General features: G+C 39.9%; 2 protein-coding genes across 3 annotated transcripts in view; both read right to left on the bottom strand.

Moving 5' to 3' along the window:
* The window catches only part of LOC139994336 (uncharacterized), a 138,832-nt gene extending 130,816 nt beyond the window's left edge, over window positions 1-8,016 (bottom strand). The window contains exon 1 of one of the 2 annotated variants that reach the window (XM_072016873.2): window positions 7,371-8,016. In XM_072016873.2, the coding sequence (XP_071872974.1) occupies window positions 7,371-7,531 (161 nt within the window). In that variant the 5' untranslated portion in view covers window positions 7,532-8,016. The remainder of the gene's footprint in view (window positions 1-7,370) is intronic. The other variant, XM_072016874.2, reaches the window with a different exon arrangement.
* Window positions 8,017-16,429: 8,413 nt separating this feature from the next.
* LOC139994035 (uncharacterized) lies at window positions 16,430-18,863 on the bottom strand. Its single transcript, XM_072016310.1, has one exon. The coding sequence runs from the start codon at window positions 18,205-18,207 to the stop codon at window positions 17,263-17,265; it is 945 nt and encodes a 314-aa protein (XP_071872411.1). The 5' UTR covers window positions 18,208-18,863; the 3' UTR covers window positions 16,430-17,262.
* Window positions 18,864-18,971: the final 108 nt, after the last annotated feature.

Raw genomic sequence — 18,971 nt, forward strand, 5'->3', positions numbered from 1 at the left:
GATATAAAGCGGCTCGATTCACACGAAAAGTTTACCAGGCCGGTTTGTTAAAGACTTAATGAGGCTTGTGTCTCTGACAAAGAGTACGCCACGGAAATCAGTCACGCATTGTCCGTTAATACTTTACGAGGCAACCGAGCGTGGGCCAGACTGACAGTCATGGCTGTTCAAAACGACAGCTAAGAAGATTGCTTATCCATTCCCGGTTGCGTCCTCATCGGCTTGGCTTTATCGCTTTGGCAAACGGCTGGCTTGGAATTACACAGGTTCCATTAGGTTTTGCGGACCGTTCGTTTCGTCATTCGAGTAAGGATGTAATATCTCGTTGCCCGGTGATAAGCGCCGAGCAACCAGGTCTCGGGAGTAAAGTATCGATCGTTACTATAGAATAAGTTATTTTATTTGTTATAAATCGATTTGCATTCGAGGTACAGTATGATTCACGCAAGCATGCATTAGGTTGACGGGTTTAAGGAATAAAACATAATAGCATCGGTATAAGTATTGTGTCAATATTAAAATGGTCTATAGATATCATCGCGATACAAGTAATTCCGTTTGTTCGTTAGATTTTAGTCTGTATTTACTGAAAAATATGTATGTACATATTTGTTGTGCCGATGAATAAGTAGAAATATAATATTGTGGTATCTCTTAGGCTATTTATGATAGTGGTTTTATAAATACAAATTAAAAAAAAATATTTTCCACATACTGTTATACAGAAACGAATGTTTAGATATTCTTTTCGTGATGTTATTTGTTTATCTATAGTAAAATTCTTAGAAAACTATATGGTTACTATCATATATGAGAGAGGAGGAGGGGGAGAGAGGGAGAGGGGGAGAGGGAGGGAGAGAGGGAGGAAGTGAGGAAGGGAGAGAGGAAGAGAGAGAGAGTCACTTTGGTATTAATGACATTAAGTATGTTCCAATTGAGTGGTAGAAATGTTTATGAGATTGAGTTTGTATCCAAGGGTATTTAGATTTATAAATCCCGTTGTACACGAAGGTCCAAAGTCATAAACAGTTACACGCCGTACATATGTCATACGGGCCATTATACTCGGATAATACCCTGGAACGTTTGTTTCCGTAATCTGCCGACGATACGCCTCATGATTTCCCTCTGAAGTCACTCTATTTCCCCGGTACAATGGCCAACTATGCTTTTCTTAATATAGTCGAACAAATTAATCTCACGGATTGTTGTCGAAATTTAATACTATGTTACCATATAATACGCGTGGCGAATTCGGTTGCGAATAAAAGCAAACATGTTAGGAGCGTATCATTCAACAAGTCAACCACTGTCAAGTAAAATCAACTTGCTCACGGTAAAGCGTTTAATGCTTTGTTTGCATATGAGAGAAGATTATTTGTTTCTTGAACTTCATGAATATTAGATAACATTAGACAAGTACAAGAATTTTTAAATGAAACTATAACAATCTCTTGCATCTCATTCCAAAATTTTTCATTAGTTTTCCTTTCCATAATCGATCGCTTAATTTGTATATTGATAACCGAGATTTTATGGTACACATTCTTAACTATATCCCATGTATTTCACCCTTCCAATATCTCATTCGTCAGAACAGAACACGTGTCCGTTGTACCCATAGTCTTAGACAGTTTCATTCCAAAAGGGTTAAAATAATACAATTGCTTTTCTTAGGAAAAATTTACGATTCTCAAATTGACAAAAGATTAAATCCACGTAAGTCGAAAGTGACAATTTTATCATTTAACGTTGATTATCAAGCACTTATCTCGTTAACATTGTGTCCTCTCGTTCCTGGTAGAAAGTACAAACTGCTTTCGAAGAAACGGTAGCAGAGGATAACATTTGTCGTCTGTCAGGAAACTTTGTGGTGCCAGTTTTAATAAAAAAATACACACCATCTGTGCCAACAGCTTTTTCATAGAGTGTGCGTGTGCGTCCGCAAACAATGCCAGTCTAACTGGTGAACGCCTAGACAAACAAATAGAGTCAGATACCTGCATTTACACTTAGCCCCATGTCAATGAAACAGTTCGAAAGAATTTTGATGACCCGTAACAAACTCATCTTTAACTACCAATTGAACGTTGAGTTTTTCTTCCTTCTTTTCTCTATTATTTTTTGACATAAACGATGGAACGTATATAAACGATGGATTATGTATGTACCTTAAACATTATTAAGAGAAGTATAAAGAAACAGAATAAAAATAGACAATGCCTACACTTTGTGATAGAATAATAGCAGTTTGTTACAGTTCTTTATGGGACGAAGAAAATAATACGAATATAAGAATATCTTTAATAAAATTAATAACGCAGGACACAGAACAGCATTGTATCTATTTCGATAATCATTTCAATGCAATATATATTTTCTCTTATGAATCCTAATCTTCACCGTTTATTTTATTTCCCTCATCACAAGTATTATATTATTATATTATTCGGAGCAGTATAATATCCAATTAATTCGGAACAAATAACATACGAAGGATACTACAATGAGACATACATTCCGAGAGTATAGATTAATTGTTGCAAGTATTAATAGCATTGTTTTACAAATATTGGGCATTATGCATATTGGTATCAACGTTGCTCGATATAATGAAAACGTCAAACATCCTGACAATGACGGAAATACCGATGATGAAAAAATCGTAGATAATGGCATCCGATAATTATTGCAACATGTGGTCCTGTGATTATCTCTATTATTGTATCAAAAGTGTAGAATGCGGAATTGAATACGAATATATCTTCCTTTTCGAAACGTCGATCTATTAATACGTAACAATTGAACAAGAAAATTGAGAACCATTCTCGTTGATTTATCGCAAACTATATTTATCGTAACATGACTCTTACTAAAACCATAAAAAATGAGGAAAAAGAGAACTGAAGTTGGGAACAGCACTAACGGACATAAAATAAATATTAACGCGGGGAACGAACGTCGGAAAATCGTCGTCAGAATCAGCTAATTAAATTAATTCGTGCGTCAAAGGCAATTCGGGAGAGGGTAGAAAGCAGCGATTTTCCGAGCCGACGCGCGACCGCCATATTAGCCGAACGATATCGTTCATTATTTCGCGTTAGCTTTTGCCATTTTTTTTTTGTCGTTCTCTTTTCATCTTTCTCTCTCCTTTCCTTATTTTCTCTCTTTCCTTCTTTTCTCAGTCGTTTTTTCCTCATCGCCCTTTCTCGCCTCCCTCCGCTTTGAAACCGCGGATCAAACGTCGACTTTGTCGCAGAAAGTCGTACCCACGGCGCGAAATAAAACGGAAGCCGCCATTGCGGCAGACGAACCTGGCGTGTACAATCCGCAGATAATTACGACGTCCAATTAGCATTAATTACTGACCTCTTTCTAATTAGTGGCACCGGTTGAAATATTGCCGATATCATTCCCTCGACGCGATTCGAGTGGTCCTTTCATGCTCGGAAGCCTCTGATAGTTGATTATCTGTTACCCTATCTGATACTCTAAAGCATCCGATTACCTTTTCCTTCTCTCTTTTTCCCTCAAATTACGCAACCGTATGCGTGCATACGTGATTTTGTTTCTTTAATTTTTTTCCCCCGTTCCCCTTCACGATTTATCTCGTACGATTTAGTTTCGTTCGATCGCGAGCAAGGGCGTTAATAATTTGACTCCAGTCAAGGAGTCCTTATTGTACAGGAAGCAGACACGTTTGATCGGTTACCACCGGGATGCTGAATAATTCGTTGATTAAAATCCGCGATACGTCAGAGTTCAGGGCAGTAAGGGAGGGGTAATTACGAGAAATAAAGTCTCCGTTGTATAGCGTCACGATGGTGGCCACAGTTGAAAAAGAGACGAGGGGTTGGGAGGTTGGGAGAAATTCGCGTTTTAATGATTCCTCTTTGATAAATTTATTTCTTGTAATTATGAGAAGCAAGATCTTTGCAATGAAAGCACCGTCTTCCTCGTTAATTACGACCTACGCTGTGACTTTTATCTCCTAATATTTTTATCGATGGCTTGTTCTAACTTCTTCTGATAAAATAGTTAATGAGTTTTAAATATCTGCATATAATTTTTTAAATATAACCTGTGAAACTCACAGATTTGTTATCTATCTGTTCGATCTTCCTTTCTCTACCCTTTACTTTTTTTAACGCCTACGGAATTTTTTTTATATATCTACAAAAAATCGAACGCAAGACATTGACAGCGCTATAAATTTTCTGAAATTTTCTTACAATGACACAGCTTTATAGAAACGACAGCCTTTGACAATTGACCATTTCAGTCATTGTAATGTCAAGAGCTGAGAACAATTTGGTGACAGAGGAGCATTACTTCTGACCTTGGGCAACGTTTAACGAATCTTGTCGTTTCATTAATCTCATTGACAAAGCTAGGTAAAAGGAACGGTACTGGGCACTGTTTGCTCTCACGTAACTTTACTAACTCGAGGATTATATGACCATAAATTGCCAGGTCGTATAACAATTTTCGAATAATGAAATTATTCGCAGATAACAGTTACATAGCAATTCAAACATCGGAAAATCCCTGTTGGTCACTTTATTGTCTCCGCTTCAACCTTCTCTACCTGTTCCTCGGTATTCTAAAGTACCTACATGTAGCAAGGAACTTGAAAAACGAATTTTCCGATGTGTATCTATTCTCATTCGATACAGTTGTTGCAATTCACTTGATAATAAATATTTTTTTATTAGCTCATTACACCTACAGAATCTAATGGGAATTAATCATAGAAGAAAACCAACTTTGTCATGACAATCAAAGCTATTGTTTCAGCTATGTAGGAGATTTTTTGAAGCTGTTAGTTATAAGCAATGCTTAAATTTACCTTCCACTTAAACCCTGTTTGTAATATCTTCCATTTTGTCTTATTAGGCCTAAATATGTTCTTTGTAACTAAAGATCTGAATGATATTCAAATAGAATTTCTTTTTTTGTTTTCATGTTAAAGTAAATATTAGCTGAAATGCTATCAATATAATAATAAAAGCGAACAATTTTATGAGAATTCGTGCCACTCTTTCTTCGCCAGCTAATCCGAGGGGAGAATCGCACAAACTAATCCGACCATTTCAGGAGAAATGGCCAATAAACCGCACGTGCTTGTAATAAGCCAAACAGCCGTAAATGGACATTATATTAAAGGCCGCATCGCTGCAAATCACAATCCTAACTATACTTTATGGACGATTAGTTGACTTTTCCCTTGATCTTAGATAAATACTTTTGATAATTCAGTCGAAACAAATAAGAATCTTTATCGATGGATACATTTCATCAAGAATGACGTAAATATAAACGAAATTTCTTTCGTTGGATATCTTCTATATTTCCATTAAATCTAAGATAGACCATTCTCCATTCACTTATTCGAACCATCACCATAGAACAGCAAACTTTCTCACATCCGCGATACCGTAAACTCAATGACGACTCGGAACACGCGTTAATTATTCATACGGGATGGGACAACGAACAATATCCATCCGATCCGGCAACAAATAAAGACGCAGACCGAGACGCGGCTCGAGCATCCTAATGATCGCACCGGGAGAAACAACGTCGTCGAGTAATCCTAATAAGTAACGCCGTAACAGAGTTATTATTCATCCGGCCCGTTGTCTATTGACCCTCCAAAGTGTCTCTAATAAAATACCATTAACCGCATCATCAATCATCGCCGCACAATCGGAGACAAAACATACGCTTTTACGTTCTCCGCCTGTTTCCCTCCTTCTCTTTGCCTCTACCCTCTACCTCCCAACCCTGTATACTTTGCTCTTTCTCTCTCACTCTCATTCTAGTCGAAGCCATTCACCGTAACCACCATACCCATCGTCATCATACAGCGCCATTTATTCGCATTCAAACGAGCGAGGAGACACACTGTCATATACATTTTTTTGGCGGTTAGAGGGAGGGAAGGGGCACGGTAGAACGTACGCAAGGGGGAAAGAGGGGAGGGGGTACGGGCAGGGGGTAGACGGCAGTAAATCCGCGCACTGATTCGATTAATTTGTCCGACGTTGACAAGCAACTCATTGTTAGCCATCCCCACCAGTGAGGGTCAGGAATTTTCGCCAGAGCAGAATGACGATTTTCGATAAATCATCGCTGGCCCTGGCCGACCGCGGACAATGCTATTGTAAATTGTGTAGGCTTATGGACAACTAGTCGCCAAATACACCGGCCGTTTTTCCCGCCGTTCGCCATCGCTTTTCCTCCCGGCCTAATACTTTTTTTTCCCCCGCCGGCTTTATTAATCGCCTATCGTGGCGCCATTAATAATCGCGTCGTCGCTTGACCACTTTCCCCGCTTCGAATTTTCGGAACGTCGTTTTCCTATATACAACCGTTGATTGGATTCTTTGTTTCGAGAATTTTTTTAACGGTTGATCGACGTTAAACAATAATTTAAATTATATAATTTGCAATAGAGGGGAGTTAGAGAGCATTTGGTTGTAGGCCGTGTACGTAAGGTATGGCGTTGGTTTACACTTTGAGTCATTCGAGAGAAAGTACAATTACATCACACAATGGTAATTATCTTGACAAAAGGAACTCCCATTTTTGAGATTGTACATTGTTACAATGACGATACATAGTAATACCTATTCTTAATACACAATATGACTATTCGAACTACTAAATCATGTTTAAATACAGTCAATAGAAATGAGAGTACGTAATGATATTGGAAGTAACTCGAAAGCTATGAATTCAGTCGACTTTAATTCTGCATATTCTATCATTTCATTATACATATGTTAAATTGATGCATTCTCATATTATCGTGTCTAAAAAATACGTATCTAAGAAATCATTCAAATATTTTCAAATCACGCGGTACTTATTTAGGTTATTTCGTTTCGCTTCAAAAACTGTAAAGGCGAATAAAAAGATTGCATTTACTTCAATTTTCCGTATATGTCAAATTTAGAACGAATTACTTTAATATTTTCAAGTGGAACGCCATATTTGTACAACAGAGATTACTCCCCCCCCCCCCCCAACACGAGCGAAAATGTCAGAATGTTGCATCGATTTCAATCTTTCACATGCCTCAAATTTACAACGAATTATTCTATTACATTCACATATTAACTTAAGAAAAGAATACTCGTTCAAAAGTCGTTCGTGCTCTGTCGTTTCGAAAACCACAAAAGAGTTATAATAAAGTACGCGCCTTCTCACCAGGCGACATTATTATTATGACGCATTTTGAACTAGCAGCTGCTAAATAAATGTAGGTTTGCGTAGCTTTGGCGGTTATGTTGCACGTAACAATGCCGCCGGGTGCGAAAGAATATACGTACAATTATATGCGTGTAATAGTACTTAATACGTACGTGTCCATTGCCCTCCCACAATCTCGGAGGCGGAACGTTGATTTTAACCGCAATGGATAAATCGGTGCTGCGAGCATAGGGGTTCCCTCTTTATTCACTGGCGTCCCGTCGTTATTGTTCGAGAGAGAGAGGCTGCCGCCGTGAGAGCCACTTCTAATCATTATTGTCACCCGCACTCGCGTTAGAGAAGTAACACTCTTTCCGTGTTCGCTTTCACCAGACTAATGACTTTCGCGAATCGCTCTGAGCGCTTGGCGGAAACAACGCCGCGATGCTTCTTCTTGTTAACGAATCGAACTAGAGTATCGAACGGGCGAATCGACCGTAGTGAAGTTGCACGAGCGTCCATTCGCGCTCTATCGAGCAGGTGTTTCCGTTTAGATTTTAGATTGTTGTGATTAATTGTCAGGTTGTATGAACATTAAAACGTGTGAAGATTGTGTGAGAAAGAAGGCTTGTGCGTGCTGAATGATGGCTAGAGATTGCTTGGCTGTGACAGGTTAATGTTAATTTTGACTTATTATTCTATGGTGAACGACCCGCGTGGTTAACCCTTTGGTTGAAAATAAGCAGAGAAAACTTCGTATGATTTTTAATCGTTACGTGTATAATATTTATAACGATAGAATATATATAAATATATATATAATTATAATTATATATATATTATATATTATATAATTATATATATTATATACGTATAATATTTCACGAACTTCACACTGTAAACCGCATTGTAATGCTTACGTCTGAATCACTCAAGACACTAAGAAGGAATAACAACGACTTCCAACGGTTATAGCACCACACACAAAAACAATGTTTCGGTGATCACAACAACAAGCGTCGTCATTACATCAGTTTTGCATCTATTCGAATACTTTTCAATTAATGTTATATGACCGACACGTCATCGAATTTCGAAATAGTGTTTTTTTTTTTTAAATAAGATAGATTTGAGATTTTTATATTGGAATTACGTAATTATCAGAATTAAGGTTACATAAACCATACTGCTATATATAGATCGATGTATTATTCGACTTCTAATGGCGCTACGTGTAATGATTGTGAGGAGTTACAATATTCTGTATGAAAAGAAGATCTAAAAATCTCAACTTTGATAATTTTTTGTTTTATTCTTTGTATAAAATATAGTGTAATGAATAAGATCATATTATTTCATGTAAATGTATGTGTTATTTATTTATGTTTTTATGTACAGAAATGTTGAAACATCACAAAAAGAAAAATCTGCGATTTACTAACAAGAAATTGTAGCAGGGAGAGTATATTGCCTAGAAATGAACGTAAGTGTTACTAGATCATACTATCCTATTTTTAATATGTAATATATAATATGTAATACGTAATGTGTATGCTCCCTTAAGATTGTTAACACTAGTACTACCGATTTGTAATATACATCCAGAGATATTGTACATAATTAATTAGAATTAAACCAGTATAACGAAACTTAATAAGTAAAAGTAAACATTTCAATGAAATTAAACGTCAATATTATCAAGAATACTTGTATGTTTTTAGTAATTGCAAAAAGACTAAATCCGTTACCAATGATTGTAACTGGTTTGATAATTGTAATGTTAAACATACAATTTTCGATTATTATTGAATATCAATCAAGGACGCAAAAACGAAAATAGCTCGTATTAGCGACTCATTAACGAAAGTAAGTTGTGGCAACCTGCAAGCAGGGGTGTATTTAGTTTATATTCGGCAATCGCGATACAAAATAGCGAACCGCCGTGAAACCGGTTCGAAAACGTTTCCCCGCAATTCATGGGCTCCTTTTAGCGTTGGAAAAAGAGTTCGATGTACTGACAAAAGCGTGGTATCAACAGCGATGGAACACGGTGCCTCTCTATAGAGTATGATCCACTCGAGAGGAGAAAAAGGACCCCCTCGCGTTTTCATTCGTGGGGGCCAAAGGTCAATGCCTGCACGCACTCGACATCGCGAAACGTAAGAACGAGGCATAATGGCGTTCGAAAAAGAGGAAGGAATCAGAAAAGAAGGAGGAGGGTAAGGAGCGGTAGGAGTCGGGCGGGGGGGGGGGTGAAAAGAGGAGCGAGAAAGAGGGCAAGAATCCACGGCCCACTCGAAAACCTCGGTCATATTATGCCAAAGCCCGGGCAGAATCTTGACTCGCGACGATATTTTTCAAGTGCCGAGAAACCAAGCTCTCCCGGCTCTCCCCTTCCTTCACTGAGCACCGATAATGCTGAAAGAAACATTTATGCGCGAACCCTCGAATGTTTTTCCAAAGCTTTATACGAGTAAAGGGCGATTCGGCACAGTGGTGTTCGTCGATGGTGCCGCTTTCACGAGCTGAACGTTCGTTTCCCATAATACGTCTCGCATTAATTGCATTCGACTATCGAATCTATATTGAATTTCATAACACACTCCTTGCGTATTTTCTATATTTTTCCAAAATTATCAGGTGATCGATAAAGAACCATGCTTTAAAACTTTTTCTAAATAACAACTGTCTGATGATAAACATACATATCTTCCATCCATATCAAACGGAAAATGTTCCATCCAAACTCAAAGGCGATACAATTCACATTCTCTCTTACTATCATCCTCATCGTCGAACTCCTATACTGTACCCGCGACACATACGTGGATATGCGTAACCGGCGGCTTCAGTCGCGAGTTATTCATCTCAGAAAAAATGGGATTCTCAAAAGGGTCCCGGCGCACAGGCCATTAAAAGGTTTACATTCACGACCTCCTTTCTCTGCCCCCGCGGTCGAGGGTCAAGGGATGATGCGTTTCCCGAAAGAGCAAAGAGCCGCGAGTGTCCACAGAGAGAGTGCCATTCCTCCGTTCTCCTCCCCCTCCTTCCTCTTTTTTCTCTCCGCAATCGCGCGACCCTCATTCACCCCCCGAAGCGTCTTCGTCTTCCTCTCGAATCGGCTTGTGTGTCGGTCTCGTTCTGGCCGCTGGCTCATTCGCATGCATCGCGATACACACCGCTGAAAATTATCATCCTGCGTTTGATTGTCGGGAGGAAACGCAGTAGGAATGGCGTGCATTCATCCGACGCACTTGATGCGACCATTGCATCGCCCGACTTTCGTGCAGCAACCTCGCTGCGACATCCCGCGCTGAAAGGCCCTCCTTGATACGCGGCAGATATCCCGTAAATGGTCGTACGAGGGCCCTCGTGCAGGGAAAAGCGGATTGCCGGGCGAGGGACGAATGCCGGCGGGTTCCCCTGCGCTGGAAAGAAATTAGTGAGGAAGGAAAAAACATCGTTCTGTGTCGCGTAAACGCTCGCGAAATCTTGACGAAGCCGCTGCGATCAAGCGGGGGAACGTTTATTATGGTGGTTTCATTGTGTTACGACTGTATACAGCATGTCGAATATTATGTTTTTTAATTGTGCGTTCCTTCGAGGAGATCATTCGTTATTCAAAATGATGTTATATCGGTTATAATAATGGAAATTTCGTTTATTTTGGATACAATCTTAAGTGGTTCGGAACAACAAACATTACGAACCGTAATTTTCTTCTTTTCAAATTTCACTATTTTTTTTCGAGCTCTCAAGCTCGTCGGTATTTTTTCAAGTGAGGCTATCTATATATCTGTTAGATGTACTGTTTTACTTTCTATAAAACTAAATATATTTTGAATTATTCTGGAGGAACGATTAGTTTGAAACGTATTTTATCTTTAACTTTAAAATACATACATAGAATACGTTACGTCAAAAGTAAAATGTCCGAATACCTTTCCACGGTAGTATATACATTTAAATATGTTCGCTTTTTTCCCCTATTCTTTCGTAATGGTTTTCTTCTTAATTGTTAGAAAGTTATAATAAGAAGTTTCCGTTGTTACCTTGGAGATTTCCTTGGTACAATGTTGGCATGTTACGAATGAGCGTGAAAATATCGAAACGATACAATAGTATTTTCGTTTCTATGGAGTAAAAGCACGAAAAAGTCTTTAATCGTTTGTTCCCGGGATTTTGTATGCACCATAAAAACTGGGGTGGAAACGTCTCGGTGAATTTCGACGATTGTTCCCGCATCTCAGGCCTCTGAGTGTTACCGTTTTTCCGCGGATTTATAACTGGGGTTTCGCTGGAACGTTGCCTCGATAAGAATGGCGTCTTGCATTGCATTGACACAAGTTGAATGCAATTTACCTGCGTTTATCCAAGCGATTCTTCGGATTGTGTTTCACGCATTTTTCGCTTGTGGAAGCGGTTCTTCGAAGGAAGAAATCTGCCCCGATATTATTCTATGTTTGTCCCCTTCTGACTTTTCACTGGAGAAAACTTCTTGCCACGGAGCAAATTCGATTGTCGTTTCGAGTGACACGGCGCACGAAAATAATTGTCGTAGCTGGCGAACAGTGGCGAGGAAGAAGTTCAGCGGGCGAAATTCACGCGCGAATAAGGCGCTGGGCATTGTTCGAAATGGGAAAGGCTTGTTTTTCGTGGCAACCTCGGCCAAAAACTCGTTCAGCGAAAGACTTTCCGCGCGGTATTCGACGACTCCGTTGGAACGCGCCGCGAGACAATCGCGTCGATGGCAAAACGGTCTGCTGCTTGATAAATGTCCAACCCTTTATCAAGGTCGCCACAGAGGGCCACCTAAGTGGTTTTCTTAATTATTTAGTTCGGAAGTTCTTGTTCCTTCGGTGGGAGTTTTGTTCTGAATGGAAAGAAGGAGCTTTCGAAACTTTATTCGGAGAGACATCTGATGCGACACGCTCTTCATACTTTCGATGGCCAACTTTTTACTTTAAATCATTTGTGTCCTTCGCTATTCAGGAAATCAGGTCAATTAATATTATTCTTTTTGCAAGAAATCTACCGACAAACATTGTAAATTCCCTCTGCTACGATTATCGAGTCGTCACACAATATTGCTCCGTTCTATCGCGCACTGCGAAAGGTTGAATACATCCATTAGCGGTGAAAAAGGGGTGGCGGAAAGAGCAAGCACGTGGCATCGTCTTTTTCAATCAGCCTCAGCTAGCATCAGAAAGGTTTCCGGTTTTCCCTACAAACGTTCTTGCTTTTGTATATAACCCGAACGGATTGCGTATCCACCTCGGTATCGTTTCAACTATATTTAATTAACTAATCATTCACGCGGTACGAAGCCAGAATCAGTTCGATTCGTTACAATGTTTCTTTCTATTTTTCGACTAAATTATATGAGTTATCTTGATAACTCGTGGCATATGTTGCCATCAGTGATTCTAGTGGATCCCAACGATGCTTCGAATACGATTTTACTGCTTTGCATTCGGGCCAAATGTCCAGGAACATTATCGAGCGCTTTCAAGATAGATCGACAAGGTGGCACAAAAAACGACGCTTTTATAATGCAACCGAGTCAAGAGGAAACGAATTCTCCTCATTCCACCCCCTCTCGGTGAAGGAGCCTTTTCTTCGACGCTGTTCGATCCTCGAGGATGCCACTTTTTCATTTATGACAGCGACGTCGAGCACCTCAGGCCCAGGCATTGCGAAAACAGTTAAGCGCATTATATTATCCGTAGGACAGAGTTCTCGATTCAAAGTGGACATTGTTTCAATTCGTTCGACGAAAACAATAGCATAGGAGTCGAGTGCTTGTACGTTAAAACACTTTTGCCTACCAGTCAGCGTCGACAATGATCTCGTTAAAGAGGCCTGACCGGCCCACTTGGGATCCGATAATGCTTTTCTTTTCAACCTCTTTTCACCCTACTCTCTCGATCATTGACACCTTTGTTTCGCGGTGAGTAAAATCTCCAGGCTGTGTCAGTTTCTTCTTTTAACTTTTTCGGCACCGAGTGGGTCTCGCAACGGATATCGGTCGACGAGGGTTGAAGTTCCGCTGCAACTGTGACCTCTTGGGATTATTTCATGGTAATTCTCGCTCTATTTGCTTTTTCAATATGGTCTGTGTATTCGTGTTTCCATTATCATGATCATGAAGAGTATTCAAATTTTGAGGAGTATGATATAGATACGTACAGATGTAAATCCTATAGGGAAAGAAGTATAGGAAGAATATTTTTCATAATACGTAATTAGTTGAATTTATTTCACTTGGTTTAGTTGAATTTTCTTCATTTCCCTATTTATGCGCTCGCCACTATACGCCCTTTATATCAGAAGAGTTGAAATTATAAAAAGCTGTTTTTAAAATTTAATTACAGCTTACTTCGCAAAAGGTGCCACTAGTCCCTTTCATACTCTCGCATTCATAATTTCTATAATAACTGTTTCACGTCATTAAGCAGTCGAAAAAATTGAATTAACAATAATAACAACCCCTAAAATCAACGACGAAAGCTGTCATTCAAATTTCTCGTGGTGCGGAAAACACATTAACAGTATCGAATAAAAAGTTTGAAATGCGAGCTGTGACTAAAGGGTGGTCAAGAAGTTTAGCCACAAGCATCAGGGAAAAAGGAACTCGCACCCCGTTATCGATACGCGAGAACGCATAAGAGTATATACAATGTACACACAGGATCAACCCGACGACAAAAAGAAAGAAAAGGAGAGAGGAAAGTGCGCACCCTACTGAGGAGACGGGCCAACAGAGCCAGCGGGGTTTCTTAGGGTGAAAGAAGTAAAAAGATCCTCGTGCCAATACAATTGACCTCTAAACAGAGGGTAGTTATAGCGAAACGCAATGCCCATTGGGGCGATACTGAAGACGAAAACCGACCGATTCTCCTTCTTCCTCTTTCCTACTTGTGTCCCATAAAAGCAAAGGGTGGCCACCTTCGACCGAGTCGGGGCAAAACTTTTCAATGCACCGACCGAACGAGCATAGGGAAAAATTGTATATATATATATATGCATACGTGTATATAATAAGTATAGGTGTATAGGAAAGGGAGTACGACGAGAGGTGCCGTTTGACGAAAACCTTACGTCTCTCTGCTTTCTTCCCGCTTTTATATTTTCATTCTCTTTTCCCTAAGGCTAGCTGGTGGCTTTGAATAGCCGCTTCAGCCTCTCCAATGTCGAGGAAATTCGAGGTTACGAATTTTGTTCGACGACTCTCGCCATTGTCCCGCAGCTGACGCGGCGTTGCGCTGTGCGAAACCTTCGTTCCAAGGATTTTGATCTTGATTCCAAATCGCTTTGGATCCGTACGATACCTGACACTCGATCGATCTGTTCGACGACCTCGAATCTTTTTGATCAAATATCCATCTTAATGCTTTGACAGTGGTTGGGGTTGAAATGAGTTTTTAGGGACAATCGCTGGTGCACTCGATTTTTTCGATCGATTCCAATGCATTTTACTTCTAGTTTTCAAACAATTGAAAATATTTGTGTCATTCTCGAGTTTCTTGACATTTTTTTCTTAATAAGAGTTTTAATTTTGTTTAAAGATATTCTTTTGTTTAATTCAATCGTAATACAAGTGGTTTGATAGCAGCTCAGATTGAAGGTAGAAATAACAGAAAGAAGTTTATTACTGAAATTCATAGAGTCATTTATTACTTTGATGTCTAAGTAATAATAAATAAAACCATATATATGATAAGAGACTTTGTTCTTTCCTTTCATCGATCTCCATCGTTGATCGTTGTCGATGATAAAATTATTTCTGTTCGATAAATTACTGTTAAAAATGAAACCAGGGTGAATTTCGATCGATCGCTCAACGAACATCGTTCACGTTAGATGGATGCGTTTTACACAGCCATGCTTCGGACAAATAATAACAATTTATTCATAACGAAACACAAATGGACTTAACACATGTATACACATATAATGGACGAACTCATATATGTACATATATACACTCTTATCGATCATGTCGACAATTTTGGTTTTCGCTCTCGCACTTATACACTCCAATATTAAAAAGTACATAACATTGGACATATATCTAATATATTATACATATATTCCATACATAAACAAATATAGACTAGGAGTAAAAGAATGAAGATAAAGATCGAGGGATAAAAATTTATTATAACACACAAATGTATTTTTCAGACACAATCTCTCTCTTCTCCCTCCTTTGAATAACTTTAATTACGATGCAACAATATCGTACGTGCTTTAGTCAGAACAGGTAGTACACAAATGTCAACTTTTCAAAACTACGAAAAAACACGTACGCGTGGATTTGTTGCGTTCGACATAAGTATCCATGAGAAATACGAGTATATGTGGAAACTCGCAATAAAATCACAGTTAACGACTGGTCCATCTACATGCAGACCACAGTCAAAATGCTTCCAAGATGAGCTTAATAAAATGGTGCTGCGAACAACTAACAAGAAACAACTCGAAGATAATATATATCCTTATTATCGCACCTATACGTACTTTTGAGAAACAATTGTTTAATTCGTTAAAATTAATTATCGTTCTGATACGACTATATATGCTAATAGCATAATAAGAATATATAAAATCCTCAAATATTTTCTCGTTTGTTGTCGAAAACTGCATTCCCAAGGATAGTTGTAAATATATAATATAATTTGATGTATAATTTCCTGAATATTAACCAATATGAATTAAACCCAACAGAGTAGAAATATCGTTTGCTTTTCACGAATTCGTATTTTTAGGTCTTCAGGGTAGATGATACGATCGTTTGCTAAGAACGAGCCTGCTGTCCGTAGATCTCGCTTTACGTTAGTCATTACCTGCTTTTTCATACAGTTCTTACTTGTGCACGTTTATATAGAAAAGTTTTTTGGAATTTTGAGTAAAAAGTTTCAATCTGTCTACTTGTTTAGTCGAATGCGAATGAGTAGTTATTGAGCAAAATAAGATCTGACGGATACATAGGACGCGCTGTTTTACGAAATATCTAATTTCTAAAAACCATAAGCGAACACGACTCGTACACTTAACCTACGCGATTTGTGTATTTTACGGACTATTTACAGTCGTAGAAACGATATATTAAAACGATATATGGTAACACTCGAGAGTCAAGAACGAGCAATGGGGCGTAAAGCGTGGACGGACCAAGCCATTTCCACCGACGTAGGTAAGTCGAGGCCTGTTCGAAATCAAAGGAGTAGAACAATAGATCGTAAGGCCTAGAGGTCGGAGAAAGGTGGCGCGCCAGACGTGATCTCAGGAGCGCCGCGCCGCGGGTGTTCGAAAGCATTTGCTCGATATCATTCACGCAGGTCAAGATCTCTTTTGGTATCGATGACCATAAAAGGTATATCTGCAATTAGAAAACATTATTTGAAAACAATACAGTTCATCTCACGGGAGGAGGGCATCGTCTATTCATGTACAATTTGAGTATACAATAAAGCACATTCAATAAAGCAAGACGAATTCCGGACCTAAACGGCTCTTTTGTTCCATCGCATTAATATGCTAATTCAATTATCCGCGTGGATGCCGGCAAGCCTTTCCCGAACCCCGAATCGATCGCCCTTGAAAATCACGCCTCCATTCCCCCTCCCACTCTACGATCAGTAAACTAATTCGTAATCGGTAAAAAGATTCCCACAGTTGTGTCCACGGTTGCGTGTGCGTTAAGTTCATCGATGTTTCTCGTATATATCTCGTGTTTCAGCTCTCGAGCGCCGCCGATATAAGTATATTATGCCGTTTTCCCGCACGGGAGATTATAAATGCAATCAGAAATATGATATAAACTGAATGTGATCACGATATACGATTTTTAAAAACTAAACTTGCACGATCCTACCTATTCTGATAGAGTTACATCATAATAGTTCGCGAACGAATCTCAAATTTTGTGTTTCGTCTGTTTTTCTGCTTCTCTTCTATTTCCAACTTTTATTCCTTTTCATTTGTTAATCTCTTCTTGTTCCTGGGATGTCGCAAGTTTTCCGCCCTTCCTAACCTTCATTTTTGTCTAAATCGGTGGGTTTAAAATAACACGGGGACTGGTCGACGTAGCTGTTCCATATCCAACGTGGTCTGCGTAGCCGATGTAGGGACATGCTGATGAGACGATGGTATAGGAGTAGATGCTGGACTGCTTCCAGGACTGCTGGTCGTCGTCGTAATGCTTCCGGGATCAGTTGGCGTAGAAGATTGGAACATTAAATGTGGGTGAGGTGTAGTCGATGGTACGCTGTGGTGCCCAGTTGGAAATAGTGGTCCCAGATGAGACGCCGTCGTCGGATACGGCTTAGCTGGTGCCGTAGGTGTGGAATATAATCCCGAGTAGAAGCTAGTGACTACTGCTGCCGCAGAAGCTGCGTTATTGTTGGCCGCATCTGCTGCCGCGTTCGTCGATGGCGATCCTGTCCCACTACCAGCTACCAGCTTGCTCAAGTGGACGGCGTCGAAGGCGGATCCAAAGTAGGGCGGTAGAGGCGGATAATCGAGAGGATGTGGATGGTGGTGATGATGAGAGACTGGTGTGGCAGATGCAGCGAAGTAAGGCGGTAATGGGAAAGTGGCAAAAGCACCTGAATTTATTGACACTGTTTTACCATTGCCGATGGATACTGGAATCTTTGGTTTTCTTCGTGGACGGTACTTATAGTCTGGATGTTGCTTCATATGGACAGCACGTAAGCGTTTTGCCTCGTCGATGAAGGGTCGTTTTTCCGAATCAGAGAGAAGCTTCCATTCCGCACCAAGTCGTTTAGATATTTCTGAATTATGCATCTTAGGGTTATCTAATGCAATCTTTTTTCTCTGAATCCGAGACCATACCATAAACGCGTTCATAGGCCTCTTGATGTGTTGTTCCTGCGAGGTTGATGTCTGCTGGTTTATATCCTGGCTCACATGGTGAACGGAATGGAGGTCCATGCTGGAGAGGAACCCATAGTTGGGATGCTGTTGATGAGAGCTTATCATAGCAGAGAATTGCCGTTATTATAAATCTAATAGATGAATGTGTTGTCAACTCGAATCGAACCTTTCGTAAGGCTCGTTAACTTCACACAGTTGCGTTATTCATCAAACTCAATGACGGTCTTTGTTTACACACAAAACCACTAACGGAATTTTTTGCTGTTTCTCGTAATTTTGAAGACACTAGTAGGAAGAAAATAAATACACGAAGAACGGAAAGGTTAAACCTTCTAGGCATAAGTAAACGAACTAAACAGTTGAACGTGCGCGTCTCAACTGCCAATGCCGACTGAGCGTCGACTGACGAGCGACCGGTTTGTGACCTGCTGGGGGAATCCATTCTTCCTCTCTGTTTCTCTCTCTTTTCTCTGATAGGTGTTTCTCTATCTACCTGGATTTCGAGGGCGGAACCGACGCAGAGCGTCGTACGCCGCGCCCACGAACCGACCCTCTTCACGCTATTCGTCGAAGTTGCTTCGGTGCATACGTATGTGTTCTACCCTTTCTCCCTAGTAAACGACACCGACACACCAAACGAGGAACAGCAGCAACCCCTCTGAGCCGTAGCTGAACCGAGGAGGGCTGCTGCTGCCTCGGAGACCGCGAGCTGCAATTATTATTATCGATTACCTCGATACGATGAAGTACAAATAGCGTATAGGCTGCCCGTTATTGACTACCTCTGTTCGTGTACTGCTTTGCACGCCAACGGCGACGCGATATCGTGCGATAATTGGTTATGCTTATTCCCACCCCCGTTCATCCTT

Source organism: Bombus fervidus, chromosome 14, assembly GCF_041682495.2.
Source record: "Bombus fervidus isolate BK054 chromosome 14, iyBomFerv1, whole genome shotgun sequence".
Lineage (NCBI taxonomy): Eukaryota > Metazoa > Arthropoda > Insecta > Hymenoptera > Apidae > Bombus > Bombus fervidus.

What these genes read in the sequence shown, in the direction of transcription:
- LOC139994035 (XM_072016310.1), bottom strand. Translation starts at nt 18,207, where the DNA reads ATGATAAGCTCTCATCAACAGCATCCCAACTATGGGTTCCTCTCCAGC.